General features: G+C 33.2%; 1 protein-coding gene across 1 annotated transcript in view; it reads right to left on the reverse strand.

Annotated features, from left to right (window-relative positions):
• The window catches only part of Cfap47 (cilia and flagella associated protein 47), a 223,411-nt gene that overhangs the window by 140,801 nt on the left and 66,999 nt on the right, over nt 1-15,611 (reverse strand). The window contains exons 27-29 of the mRNA XM_070039243.1: nt 9,749-9,849; nt 7,640-7,783; nt 4,266-4,497 (exon numbers count right to left, since the gene is read on the reverse strand). Coding sequence (XP_069895344.1) covers nt 4,266-4,497; nt 7,640-7,783; nt 9,749-9,849 — 477 coding nt within the window. The remainder of the gene's footprint in view (nt 1-4,265; nt 4,498-7,639; nt 7,784-9,748; nt 9,850-15,611) is intronic.

Consider the following 15,611-nt stretch of genomic DNA (forward strand, 5'->3'; position numbering starts at 1 on the left):
TCTTCATGCCTAAGAAAAAGACAAAACTAATAATCTTTCATAAAGTAGAATACACTAGAGAGAATGCTTACAATGCACACAACTAGTAAACAACAGATGCAAAACACACAAAATTCCTGCAAATGAGGAATAAAGAGGATCCACATTTTTACAGTGGGAAATGTCATCAATATACTTGATGACAGTATATTCAAATAGGCCAGAGCAGGTGAAACCTCTCAACATCAGTAACAGCAAAATTTCAGTTCAAAGACCATCAATCTAATAGTCAATGCTGAAGGCTGACAATTTATATTTCTTAGAATGAACAGAACAAGGAAGTGTATGTACTGCTTTTGTGAGACTGCTTTGTGAGTGAGAATTAGAAGAAATCTTTTGAAAAATGGATTATAAATATCTCCTAACGATGATCATATTTCTACCTTATGATATAGCAGTTTTATTTCATATGCCTTTCAGAAATATACATCAAAATATGTACTAAATATTTCAAAGCATAACTGTTCATAATAGAAAAGTCTTAGGACAGTACAACTATCTTTCTAGAGGAGACTGTAGTAAACGCATTCAATGGCCTAGAGTACTCCATTAAATGTAAACTACCTCTACATGTAAGTATGTGTATAAATCACATGAATATAATATTGATCAAAGGGTTCAGACACTTAGAAATGCAAACTGTGATTCCTTATATGAGGCTAAAAAATAGGTAAAAGTAACTTGTGATGTTATAATTCATACAAACAGATATCTTCTTCGAAGAGAGAAAGGAAGTTAGCAATAGGGTAAGAAGAATTAGGCGATGCTATTTTTTTTCTCCTATGTCTTGATTTAAATGCTAGTTTCATAGGTGTATTTGTACCACAGGGGTAATACTGGCTTTAGGATATCTGACAAAAATTATTAAAAATGAAATCAAGCCTAAATTCAAGATAGTCGTTTTTTTTTGTGCAGTAGCTTTGGTAGCATAGCTAGGGTCATGATAGGCCTGTGACATATTGAGAATGTGATGCCTACACTGGAAGGTTAGCAGGTTTCTATTCACATGTCCTTTATTCATGATTTAAAACGTCCAGAAGAAATAGGCTGGATCTTCAAAGTACCTCTAGCAAATAAAAATTAATGGAATTTCATAGCTCAGTCTTCTGATGGTTTCTAGAAGAAAAGGTAATATTGCTAATGATATCACTTAACTACACATTGAAAAACAAATTAAGATGTAAAAACTATGCAATCTTTTTAAATGTCTACCTGTATGCATATTCCACCAACGCATATTCCACTTATAATATCTACATATTATAAGTAAAAGCTTGATAATTTCACCTTATTCTTTCTCTTTTATAATATTATGATATTAAATTATATTTATTTTTCAAATGATGAAAATTGATGTATGTTGAAGATAGAAAATGTACTCATGGCAAAAGTTCAATGTACTTATTATCCACCATTCTAGGTAGAGAAAAAATTACCACTTACCACTATCACAAAGCAAACCATAGTAAAATATGAAACTATTTTGAAAAGAAAAATTATAAAATGCTTTATTCATGGTAAAAAGAATTCAGAACCTCAGTGCTAATAAGTTATTACAATCACTTTCTTTTTAACACATAGTTTGAATCTAAAGACAAATTTCTATTTTCTTGGTCCCTATTGACAATACAAATGGGTGGAACATTTAGAAATGAAGATGATATTATTTTAAAATTATTAAATTTATCAATGAACTTGGTAGTAGCTCAAAGTGTTCACTCTTCTCCTCCCCCCCCCGCCACTTTCACACTCAAATATGTTCACACAAAGGTAAACTTTAGAAAATAGAAAGTAAGAATCCTGAAGTAAATAAAACTTAGGTGAGGGAAAATCCTCCATAAGAAGTTAAAATACGATTAATGAAATAAAATCTGTACAGGCATGCAATATAAATGTTAAGCTCTCAACTAACAAATAGAAGGACTAGTGACAAATATTTATAAATTCAGAAATATATCATGAGTTGTGTTAGCTAATAATAGGTGAGACTTTCAGAAGGCACTAAAGAAAGACTAAAGGGATACTTTAGTCTTTTGAAGAGGAACCTAGATATTGAAGAGGAACCTAGATAAAGAACAGGGAAGATAACTGTGGAGATGAAATAGTTCTGTATCATGATTGGGGGTTGGATACACAAATCTACACAAAAGATGAAAGGATGTATGCAAAATTGTAGTAAAGTCAAAGTCCTGATTTTGTTATTATACTATAGTCATGTAAGCTGTAACCTTTTGTGGTGGAGAGAATACATATCATCCATGTTGTTTTTGCAACTTCTTATATATAAGTAAAAGCTTTCTTAAAAAGGTAAAAAAGCAATAAACAACATAATCCTTAGGAAATTTATGAATAATAATTAACATTTGCCAAGCACTTACAACCTAAGCTCTGTTCTAATACAATTTAAAGGGATCTCTTACATGTTGCGATATTACAGCATCCCTATAGGGTAAGTATTATCATGTCCATTATGCTGAAGAGGAAATGGAAAAAATAGAAAGAATATATTTTATACTTTTTGGAAATCTCATAGTGAATGATAAATTATTTTACTGAAAATGTGACATTTTATCAGATTTTATGTACTTTAAGTAAACCAGAAGCCCTTTGGGAAAATAGCTTTAAAACACCTGGAAGCCTTCTTTGTAAGCTTCCTAAAGAGATTCCGTATTGGTGTGTTGCAGCTGCTGAGAGGTATGTGTTAGAGTGGAATACCAGAATAACACCCATATGTATTATAATCACTCTTCTCAAATTAAGTGGTATTTCCAGCATAATAAGATGATTTTATAATCAGTTGCTTAGAGGTTGTATCTGGAGAAAATCTTCATTCCCAGAATTTAAAAGTGGAATATAATGTTAATGATGCTTTTCCTAAAAATTTCTCAAGCAAAAAAATATTATATTTTTCAATAGCTATTTCCATCTTGATATTTTGGAAAAGACTTTAAAAATAATACCTAAAGGGCTGCAGTACTGAATACACACTACCACACTAAAGATTCATCAATAATAGAAAATTTCTTAATTTGATTTTAATTCTATCTGCATATCTTGCAACTCAACAAATGGTCTGCACCCTGTTGCCCTGGCTGCTATGAACTGGTTTTAATAGAGTATAATTACATAAGATAACTACAAAGTGAAGTTCCATTTCTCTGCCTCTCTCCCTGCTTCATTACAATCCTACATCCCTTTCCTCCTTCACTCCCTCCCTCCCTTCCTTCCTTCATATTATACTTTCCAATTAAATTTGTTTTGGTATGATTGCCCTTACAGCAGTTTGTTTTCTCTTCTCGGAGTGCTACCCGGGATGGAGCCCTCAAGAGAAGATCACTCAATAAGAGCCCCATATACAACCAAAAAAGATTTTTGTCTCAGCAAATGTACCAATTACAACATAGAAAAGTAAATATGAAAAAGCAACAAAACTTGTTTTCAAGTTTCAATATTTTGAATGGCTTAATAAAAATATACCAAAAGTCTAATTTTAAAATGACCCATGACCTCAAAGAGTATTGAAGTAATCAAATGAACTGAAGAAGTCAATTCAAGATTCATATGAGAAATTTAGTAAAACTCAAGAGATTCTGCAAAAAAAATAATCCCACAAAACACCTCATAGATATGGAAATCATGAAAATGTAGAGGTCAATAAGCCAATGAAAACATCACCAATAACGTACACCAGGAAAGTGAAAAAAATCAGCGACTGAAACAATATTGAAGAATTTTTATATTCAGAGAGCAATTAAGACAAAATGGCAAATAATCATGGCTACAATATCCAAGACCTCTAGAATACAATGAACAGACAAAATCTATTAAACTGTAGTGTAAAGGGGCAAGCTGATACATAGAGCATACAACTTCTGGGTACAAAGCAATCAAAGTCAGCATACCAGAGAGATACCTGCACATCCATGTATATTGTAGCATTACTAATAGCAGTCTCAGTCACAGAACCAACTTTGATGTTTGTTCATATATTAATTTTATACATGTTAATAAAGTTAATTTTTATGAACTAAAATAAAATGGAAATATTTTATGTAAAAAGTGTGGGATAAAGGATTTATGTTTGTATTTTTACTCTTCTTAATAATCCCATCATACTTCTCAGTTCAAGTGCTTAATATTATGTTTCATGTAAAATTATGCCAATGAATTGATTATACTTTATAGCTTGGTGAAAAACACAGTTTAGAAAAGCACATAAATGTCACCTTCTAACAGTCTCTGGAATCTTTATCAAATGAGGTCCTCCTGGCCAGCCGAAGAGACTGAACCAATTTTGGGCTGCATGCACAATCTTCTGGAAAAATGCATGCGCCTTTGATCCTTCCTCAGGTAGAAAGAATTGTTCATTTTTCTCTTCGGCTGCCATTGATCTTTCATGTGTTTTCCTCATTCGATCACCTACATTCGGTCTCATATGTTCATGTGTTATCTCCATACCTAGAATTCACATTTATGTATAAAAATAATTACTTAATGATAGAGAAAAGTAGTCTGAAAGCAATTGCTATTTATATTTACACAAGTGAAGTACATTATATAAAATATTCTATGATTTTGAAAGACTTCTGAATGGATTTCTTCAGGTTAAATAATGAAAACACTCTTATTTCAAATAATCAAAATCCTTATTAAGATATTTCAGTAAAGAATTACATTATATTCTTGTCATAGTGGTAAGTAAAATATTATCCCAAATATAGCATTTCAATTTTAATTACAACTCTTTTCATAGAAAATGCCAGGAAAGTTTTTTTTAGCTATTTTTACTATACAAAATTTAAGCTTCATATTTGAGAATTATAGAAAAAAATATTCAAAATTGTGTCTAAACCAAATATTTTGTTATAACAGAGTATTTTGGGGTTATAAGGAGTCTCAAAATAGAAAATGGTTTTATATTTTTTCTAGAATATTTATGTACATAATAATGAAAATGTCCAGGCTTACTAAAAAGTCATATTATTTCAGTTGGCTTTCAATGAAATGGAATTTTTCAATATTCATATCTAGGGAGATGGGGTTTTATTATTATTAAGTAGTTGTACAAAGTGGTTACAATTCCATAAATCAAGTAATAAGTACAATACTTCCTGGACAATGTCACTCTTTCCTTCACTTTCCCCTTTTCCCCCTCCTGTCCTAGCCCATAAGGTGCATAGTTCATTATTTGATAATATATATTGAATATCATGACTACATTTGTTCACCTTGCCTCCCTCCATTCCTGTGCTCCCATTTGCCCCCTCCTCCCCCAAAAAAGGACAAAAAAAGGGAAAAAAAACCAACAAAAACAAAAACAAATACCACCACCAACAGTAACAACAACAACAAAAACATGTTTCCATTTCCTGAAATTTGTTTTGGTGAGTACCATTTTAGACATTGAGAGCACTTATGCCTTTTGGTTCCTCCCCTAAGTGTATCCTCCTTTATTCTATTTGTTTGTAAATGCATAAGCTGTGAATAAGTTGTGAGTCCATTTATGTTTTAGATTTAGCTTCTACATATGAGAGAAAATGTGCCTTTTTGTATCTCAGAGCTTGGCTTAGGTCGCTTAACATGATTTGTTCTAGGTCCATCCACTTCCCTGAAAATGACATAAAATTATTCTTTCTAATGGATGAGCAAAATACCATTGTGTATAGGTAGCACATTTTTTTTTGGGGGGGGGTCCTGTCGTGGGGCCTGAACTCTGGGCCTGGACACTGTCCCTCAGCTCTTCAGCTCAAGGCTAGCGCTCTACCACTTGAGCCACAGTGCCACTTCCGGCTTTTTTCTTTTTGCTCGAACCCAGGGCCTCAGGCATGCAAGGCAAGCACTCTACCACTGAGCCACCTTCCCATCCCGGTAGCACATTTTTCAATCCACTCATCTATTGTAGGGCATCTGGACTGTTTCTGTAACTTAGCTATTGTGAATAGTTCAGCAATGAAAATGGATGTGCAAGTGTCTTTATCATATCCTGACTTGTAATGCTCTGAGTAGATGTCCAAGAGTGCTATGGCTGGAACATAGGGAAGTTCTATGTTTAGTTTTTTGAAGAATCTCAAAGCTGTCATCCAAAGTGGTTATACTAGTTTTACATTTTCACCAACAGTACAATAAGGTTCCCTTCTCTCCACTTCCCTGACAGAATTTGTTATTGCTCAAATTCTTGATGTGGTCAGTCTAACTGCGGTGAGATGGAATCTCAATTTTGTTTTGAGTTGCATTTTCTTTATGATCAGGGATGTTGAGCATTTCCTCATGTGAGTATATGACATTCTTCTCCTGAGATGTCTCTCTTAAGCTCCTTTGACCATTTATTGATCGGTTTATTAGTTTTGTTGTGGGGTTAATTTCTTAAACTCCTTGTATATTTTGGATATTAGGCCTTTGTCAGATATACTGCTGGTAAACCTCTTCTCCCTGTCTGCTAGCCTTCTTTCTCGTTTAGTAACTATGAACTTTGTTGGGCAGAAAGTTTTTAGTTTGATGTAATCCCATTAGTCAACTCTCTCTCCTATTTGCAATACCCCTGGAACTTTTCAAAAAGCTAGTATACATCTAGGACAGTCTTACCAGACAAGCAGAAAAGGTCAGAAGCTATGTACATATGACCATATAACATGATGCTAAGTGAAATGAACCCCAAGATAGGGACACAAGAGGTTTTATCTTTGTTGCTGTTGTTTTTAATGTACCATGTGATTTCGTTGTTTCTTTTATATGTTCTACCCCATGGTATAACCCGTTGTCACTGTATTTGATTCTGGTGCTCTGCATCTTGTATATACATTTTGGGGGATGGGAAGGGAAATCGAAAAATGCTGAAACAAGGATACAGGTTGGCCCATTATAACAATGAGATGTACAAGACATAGTTGAAAACAAACTTTACAACTTTGCGTGGGCGAGGTGGGGGAGGGAGAAGGGAGGGCGGGAAGGGATGATAGGGGAAAAACTAAGAAGGGTGTAACAATGCTCCATAGGAAACGCCCTTATTACCTTGCTCATGTAACTGTAACACTATCTTTACAATAAAAATATATTAATAAAAGTTCCTGCCCATTCATGCAAGTTGTAATATTATGAGATGAATATTTGTACAGTGCACTGAAGATGATATTCATCTCAGATCTTTGCTCACTTCTTTTCAGAGAAACAGCCTTAGATTCATTTCTAGTTTTGTAGCTCTCAAACTGCACAGAGTGTACCAGGAATGTCAAATCAAATCGATAGGGGACCATACGTTAATTAACATTTTAGCTAAATATTACTGCAGTACTTATTCTACAGCTCATCAATCACTATTTTTCCATTTTTGTACTAATTCACTTAAGAAATAGAACTATGTAGTACATATTACAGTTTAGGAAAGAGTGTTGTGACCCTAAGACCTCTGTGATCCAAGAGAACTTTTGGTAGTGATCATTGCATTGAAGAGAACTACCAAAGCAGATAATACATTTAAGACTAAGATGAATTCATGTTAGTTTGTTTCATGAATTTCTTCCTTACAAAAACAAATTTTAGATTAAAATATGCAGATAACATCATGGACTCAATTTGAGAAATACTATATACATTTGTCACATACCAACAAAAAGATTTCCCCTCGTTATTTCAGCCTCACTATATTTAGGAGCAATGGACGTCCTTATTGAACCCGAAGAGTATAGTTTATAGTCTCGGTAGGGAATCATAAAGCTGCTTCTTGCCCTTTGGTGACTTACATCCTTTTCTAGAAATGACATATTGGGCCAAAGTAAAGCAATCAATCATTTGTGGAATTCATATTCCAATTAATTAACCTGTATTTTATACTTATCTAAGATAAAGTGAAAATATAAACATCCATTACACATCAAATATGCTAACAAATATGAAAACTATCATAATAGGTATAATGGTTCCCTAAATTGAATAAAATTTATTATCGTATATAAAAATTATTGAAGAAAGAACAGTATTTATCTTTAGTATAAACAGATGTGTTTAAGACATTTTACCAAACAACTGAAATTATTTATATATAGTCTTCAAAATGGGATATTTGATAAAGGTTACTAAGAAAAGCATTCCTAGTTGACTTTCTGAAATACCAACAAATAGGAGCAGAGGCTTACATCTGCAATCCCAGCTACCCAGGAGGCAAAATTAGGAAGATCATGGGCCTAGGCTGACTTTCACTCATGATCTCCTATCTCAGAGTCTTAATAAGCTAGGATTACAGGAATATGCCAGCATGCTTGCTACATAGCCATCTTTAAAATATTTTCGATGCTCAAAATAGACTACACAAAATATAATCCATTTGTGAAAATGTTTATTAGTTTCTTAATGGTTCATAATTTAGAAATATATAATATTGAATGAATACATATTTTTATCCTCCAAACACTGGTGAAGCATGAACATAAAGAAAATAAGATAAACAATTTCATTCTCGCCTAGGCTTTTTAGATGTAAATATCTGGAAAGGGATATAGATAATAAGCATGATAATTCAAAAACTGGGAAGGACCATGGCCAGAACTGCACAGAACTACAATTGCACAACGAAAATACAAATCTCTTACATCTTCTTCTGTGTGCAGATATGAAGGATCCTATATGAAAAAAAATGTTCTAATCACAGGAAAGATCATCAGCTAAATGTACATCTCATAAGAACTCACAGAAACTTACTGTGGTAAACACAGAGAGATAGATTTCCAGAAATGAGAATAAAGCCTTTGGCCATGTCCATGACATTGGGTCTTACTGGATTCATCTTATTTTCTACCATATTCTGTGCTAAGTTTTTGAGTTGTTTTGTTTGTTTGTTTGCAGAAAGACTTCCTATATGGCATTGGTTGACCTCAAACTCATGATTCTTCTGACTCAGCTTCCTGAGTGCTGGAATTGCAATGGTGTGCTACCATGCATTTTATATATGAAAATGACCAGATACAACTTTCAGTTTATAAGTATCCCTGTGGCCAGAGTGTGAAGGATAGCTTTTTGAAGAGAGAAAGAAGAGTATTCAATATTTTATATACATCTATAGGGATTGTATATAAGGGGAGTTAATTTGGCACATGCTGGTGCAGGAGAAGTACCTCAGAAACAAGAAGGCAGTTAAACACTGAGTGGATTTGTGTTGGACATATAGAACATAAATTATAATTGAAGCCATAGAAGGGACAATGGACAAGGGGTCAGACCTCCAATAAATGGAAAGATTAAAAAGTACATACTGAAGGAAAAAAAATTATGAAAGATGCTAAGAAGCATTCAAGAGTAGTTTGAGGAGCCCAAGAAAACTATGGTGTGTGGAAGCCTACAGAGAGTTATCAAACTCTAAACAAATGAGTATATCATTTGTTATACTCGACACCTCATTTGACTTCTATGTAGAGTTCTTTATTTTTTCTGTAATAATTTATTTTTGTGTAACTTCAAGTTAATTGCCAACTTTTGAGATTAGGAGACTTTGATAAGCATAACTTCTGTCAATGACAGATGTTAGAGAAAAAGCTATTAAACTGGTTGATTGATTGATTGAATGACTGAGCTAGGAGACAATCCCAGGGTGTTCCACATGTTAGCTGAATTCGCTATCACTAAGTTGTATCTACTGATGTTAATTTTTAATTCACTTTATATTTATACATTAGCCTTATAAGAAGAACCTACACAATGATAGTAAAAGAAAGTGACTTACCATCTTTTAAAATAACTTGCTGCTTATCGATATGAGCAGCCAGATAGGGATAGATAGTTAGAATGCAATTTTCAGCTGTTGCAGCGACTGGAAGTGAAAACCTAAAAGTAAAATATTGTATTTCAGTATAAATTTTCAGATTCAGCAAATACAAAAACTATTTCTAAGTTTCTAAGATACCTTTGATGATGGAAACACATTTATTTTCTCTCCACCTATTTTAATGCATACTATAAATGTCATTATCAAGCGTGTTCCAGAACATAGATCATAAAAGCAAGTTAAAAAACAAAAAGCAAAAGCAAAAGCAAAAAAACAGATTGAGCTGGGCACTGGTGACTCACGCCTGTAATCCCAGCTACTCAGGAGGCTGAGATCTGAGGATCAAGGTTCAAAGCCAGCCTGGACAGGAAAGTCCATGAAACTCCAATTAACCAACAGAAAACCGGAAGTGGTGCCGTGGCTCAAGTGGTAGAGTACTCTCCTTGGGCTGAAGAGCTGAGAGAGACAGCACCTAGGCCCAGAGTTCAAGCCCCACAATGGTTAAAAAAAAAAAAACAACGGATTAGGGAATTGTTAAAGGTGAAGTGACCTCAATTAATTTACTTGCATTAATAATCTTTGAAATTATTTATTTTATCTAAAGACACTATCATCACTGCCATCATGAAAATGAAATTGTTAGTTTTTGTCTCAATAATTATAATTACAGAAAAGAAAGAAATAAAGGAAATAAAAGACAATTCTAGTGTAGATGTATCCCCTTTATGCAGTTTTCACTGAGATATTGTGTGCTGCTTTTGTGTTCTTTGGGGACATTTCTTTAATATATCAAAAATCAATTAATATATTAAGAAACAATTGTTTTGTTTAAAAGCTAGTTTATTAACAATGCTATCAAAGAAAACTACCGCATAAGCAACCAATGAAGCATTACCACTTGGAATATTTATAAAATGATAGGAAATTAAGGAAGAATGATTGAAGTAGCATATACTGCGCTTTTTTGTCTTATACAATTATTTTACTAAAGAGTATAACATTTGATTTTTTTGGTGGTCCTAGGACTTGAACTCAGGGGGTAAGTGCTGTCCCTGAGCTTCTTTGTAGTCAAGGCTAGCACCTCTACCACTTGAATCACAGACCTACTTCCAGCTTTTGCTGAGTAGTTTATTGGAGATGAGTCTCACAGACTTTTCTGCCCTGGCTGGCTTTGAACTGTCATCCTCCTCAGATCTCACACTTCTGAGTAGCTAGGATTACAGGCATGAGCCACTGGGTCCAGCTTAACATTTGATTTTAGATGTTACTCAGAATAAAGAATAGCCCACATGTGCAAAAATTTAAAAAAGAATAAACAACACATATATAATTCATTTAAATACATTTTTAAGTAGTATATTATACAGAAATTCTACAAGGCATACAATATAGGACTATAGATCGTTAATTTATTGATTTCATTAACTTCATTTCTGACATTATTAAAATATATTAGAATATAAAATGGTCCTTCAGCTGATAATACTGATACTAGTTAGCAAACGTTTCTAGGACAATAGAGAAGCTTATAATACCCCATTGTGGAATAATGGCAATATTTATATTTTTCCTACATCATGGCATACATATAGGAATCATTAGTGGGAGAATATTTATCCTAAAAGTACTCATTATAGTAACAGTGAAGTTCAAAGGTATTCTGATATCACAAATTTAAATTCTGTTCTGGGATTTAAATAACATTCATAACATAGTTAACAGGTACCCATCATCAGAATTTGCACACACAGGCAAGATTGACATTCTGGTAAGAATAGCTGAAGATGTAATTTAGGTATTGATGAAAGTGACATAGACTTTTACCGTTTGTGACAAAATACCCCATTATCGATGATATTGAGGTGGCTAAAAAGGTCTTAATTTCTTTTTATAGCAACATTTTAAAATGTAACTTGTGGATTGTAAAATTCATCCTATAAGTTGTTTTAGGTACATTCACACAATTGCGCAACAATTACCACTGTCTAATTTTAGAATATTTTCATCCCCCTTAAATCAAATTCTTTACCAATTAGCAGACACTTTCCATTTACCCCTCTCCTTAGGCACTGGAATGTACTAATCTGATTCCATCTCTATTAAATTGTCTATTCCTAAATATTCCTTTGGGCATAAGAAATTTGTGGACAAATGTTTAAAACTATATGAACATCTCTTTCCAGAATAACCTTCCATTTTTTCATATGAAATGGCATGATGATCATGATCACATATATAATTCATTACAAAAGGTAGGTGAAAATCTCATCATTCATCTCTCTGGTCATTAGTAGTTGAATAATTAGTACCTTAAACACATGTCTTTAACTACTTCTCTATCATTACTGAAGATAAGAAACTTTTATGCTTGTCTGTCCCAATTTTTCAGGAATAAAATGTAATAGTAGCTTTAGTATGGCCTTGTTTGTGGTCATTTCAGTAAATGCAGAAGTGGGATTGCTGGGTTAAAGGGGAGCTCTAATATTTAGACTCTTTAGGAACTTCCATACTGCTTTTCAGAGTGGCTGAACAAGTTTACACTCCCACCAACAGTATAGTATTCTTTTTTTTGCCACATCCCATCAAGCATCTATTGTTATTAGATTTCTTGATAAAGGCCATCCTAACTGGGGAAAAGTGGAATCTCAATGTTGTTTTGATTTGCATTTCCTTTATGGCCAGAGATGATGAACATTTCTTCATGTGTCTATTATCCATCCTTATTTCCTCTTCAGAGAAGCTTTTCTTTAAGTTTTTAGCCCTCTTATTAATGGGTTGGTTGCTTCTTTGAGAATTTGTGATTGGGGTATTTAATTTTTTGAGTTCTGAGTATATAGTAAAGTTTCCAGCACAATCATGTTCATTGCAGCATTATTTACCATAGCTGAGATATGGAACAAACCTCGATGCCCCTCAGTAAATGAATGAATCATGAAAATGTGGTATATATACTCAATGGAATTCTATGCTTCCATGAGAAAGAATGATATTACCCCATTCATAAGGAAATGGAAAGACTTGGAAAAATCATATTAAGTAAGCCAGACACAAAGAAACATGGATTCCATGGTTTCCCTCATTTGTAATCTTTAGTATATGTCTAGGATAGACTTAGCAGAGGATCACAATAGTTCAATAGCTAGGTATATATGACCATATAAGATGATTCAAAGGAAAATGAACTCCAAGATATGGAAACAAGAGGTTTTCTTTGTTATTGTTGTTTTAATGTTTTATGTGATCTATTTTTTCTTTCGTTTTTCCCCTATGATTTATTCCCTATTGTCACTGTATTTGATTTTGGTACCCTAGGTATTGTATATACATTTATCTGAATTAGGGAAGGGAAGGGGAACAACAAAATGGTGAGAACAAAGGGCAAAGGATGAACCAATGCAACAGTGATACTCACCAGACAATATATTGGAAATGAACTGTACAACTTGGGAGGGGATTTGGGAGGGAGGTGCGGGAAAATGAGAGGGAATGGTAACAAGTTTGACAAGAAATTTGTTCACTACCTTCTAGACCTCACCTTGACAAGAAAATTAAATTTAAAAAAAGAAAACTCCACAGTAATGAAATCTAAGAATAAACCATAGATACACAAAAAAGAAACATTATGCTAAATCTGTGAAAAATGGCCTGGTAATTATAACATTTTACCCATTTTGGTATCATATGAAATACTGTGATGGCCTGTCAAAAATATATCAAGCACCATGAGAAATATTATGATATAATTTTATATTTATCATCTTTACAAGTTTCTACTCATGTCTATATTGTTTCAAGGCAGATCTTGCATTCTAAATGTAGTCCTAAAACATGCTTTTAATTCACAGAGAAAAGGGCTAAAGGGATAAAAGGGAAGCTTCCAAGTCTGGGGAAAATGTATTTATCTAGTCTTAGTATGGGTTTTAGTTAAAATAGTTCTATATAAAACAGCTAGGAAAAATGCATGTTGTCAAAATTGGCACTAGCTATGAAGCAATAAAATAATTTATTGCTAACACTATTTGGATTAATTAACATATTTCTATTTACAGGGATGAACAAAATGAGAAATACTACTTTAGAGAAAATCTAATGTCTAGAGAAAATATGTGAAGCACCTCAAGCACTAAATGTGGACCCTGAAGACCACACCATTCGCTGTCTGACAAAGAAATAGTTTAAAACTATCTACTGAAGAAGACTCACTATCATGTGCCAGATGGTCATTAAACTTGCTTTTAGATCAATTTCATATATTACACATCCCTGTACTATTCTTAATATACAATTTTATTTTAATTTTAGCATAATATTTGTCCTAATGAACTATTAAAATCTTCCTTTTCAAGTAATGAGTGATATATTATCGGTCACATCAAAAGCTGAAAAATAATTTACTCACCTATTTTGGTAAATAAATCATGACATAGCAATAAAACCTAGAAGTTGAAAATTTAAACAGAAAATTGTGGAATAGAAAAATGGGAGTAGGCGTTGGTGGCTCACACCTGTAATTCTAGCTATTCAGGAGGCTGAGGTCTGAGGACTGTGGTTTGAAGTCAGCTTTAGCCAAAACTTTGACTCTTAATTCTAATTAACCACCAGAAAAATAGAAGTTGAGCTATGGATTGAAGTGGTAGAAAATGAATAATCTGGAGCAAAAATTATCAAGGACAGAGCCTAGGCCCTAAATTCAAGCCCCACAACTGAAAAAAAAAGAAAGAGAAGGGAGAGGGGAAGGAAGAAGGAAGAGAAGGAAGAGAAGGAAGGAAGGAAGGGAGGGAGAGAGGGAGAGAAGAAGCAAGGAAGGGAAAAAGAACGTGAATAAATGTCAGATCTCTCACTTTATGATGAGTAAAGTTTCAAAATACAAAAGACAATTTCATCTGGTATAAATCTGGGATTGCAGTAAAGTATAATTGTAAAGAATCTATGTTTGAATAAAGTAAGTTACACATTAGTGTAACTTACCTAAAAGAAAAGAGTATCTAGTTTGAATATTCCTATAACAATGTTATCTCCTGCCAAATATTTATGTTTCAACCCTTAATCCCTCTTGATGGCATTTTTTCATGTGTTCTATAAATTTTACTATGTACCAAGGTTACACAGGAAGGTTTGAAAAATATAGATGCTGATTTCTTAGATGTGAAATGAGAGCTGAAATGCTACTTTTTAAACAAATCTGTCTCCAGACTATCAAGTTCCATATAAATCCGAACTTGTTAGATGTGTATGTTTGCAAGTTCCACTCTAGCCTTAACCAACTGTGACCACTGAGAGTAGAGCTCAGGCTGTTTTATTGAGCCCCCAAAGTTAGTCATATATAGTCTTTGAAGGATTTAAACTCACCATGCCCAGGTCAACTACCAGATAAACTATCTCAGATCTCAGTGATAAGAAGGCATCTAAGTCTAAAACCTTCCAAGTGATTTAATACACAGTCAATGTTGAAAATCACTGCATGAGAATGAGGAAAATGCCAATATCTAATCAGTAACCAAAGTTTACTTAGCAGATGTAATTTCTGTTTATGTCCATTAAATTAAATTTTAATTTTCAATTACCAATGTCAGTTCTCTTATAGAATAGCTGATGTTCTTTCACTCTAAAGTTACTCAATGTTATTCAGTCTCAATCTTGGTACTAAAACCAAGTAAAGATATAGTTAATTTTGAAAATAATAGAAAAAATAGATAGAAAAAGTGTGAGATTAGAATGTATGAAGACTCAGAGTTCTAACAGATTTCAACCCTAATTGTGAAATTTCAAATTATGTTTGTTATTTGCTTAATGAGAAACTGCTAACCCATGTTAACTCCTT

Source organism: Dipodomys merriami, unplaced genomic scaffold (assembly GCF_024711535.1).
Source record: "Dipodomys merriami isolate MVZ:Mamm:240054 unplaced genomic scaffold, mDipMer1.0.p SCAF_3, whole genome shotgun sequence".
Taxonomy (NCBI): Eukaryota; Metazoa; Chordata; class Mammalia; order Rodentia; family Heteromyidae; genus Dipodomys; species Dipodomys merriami.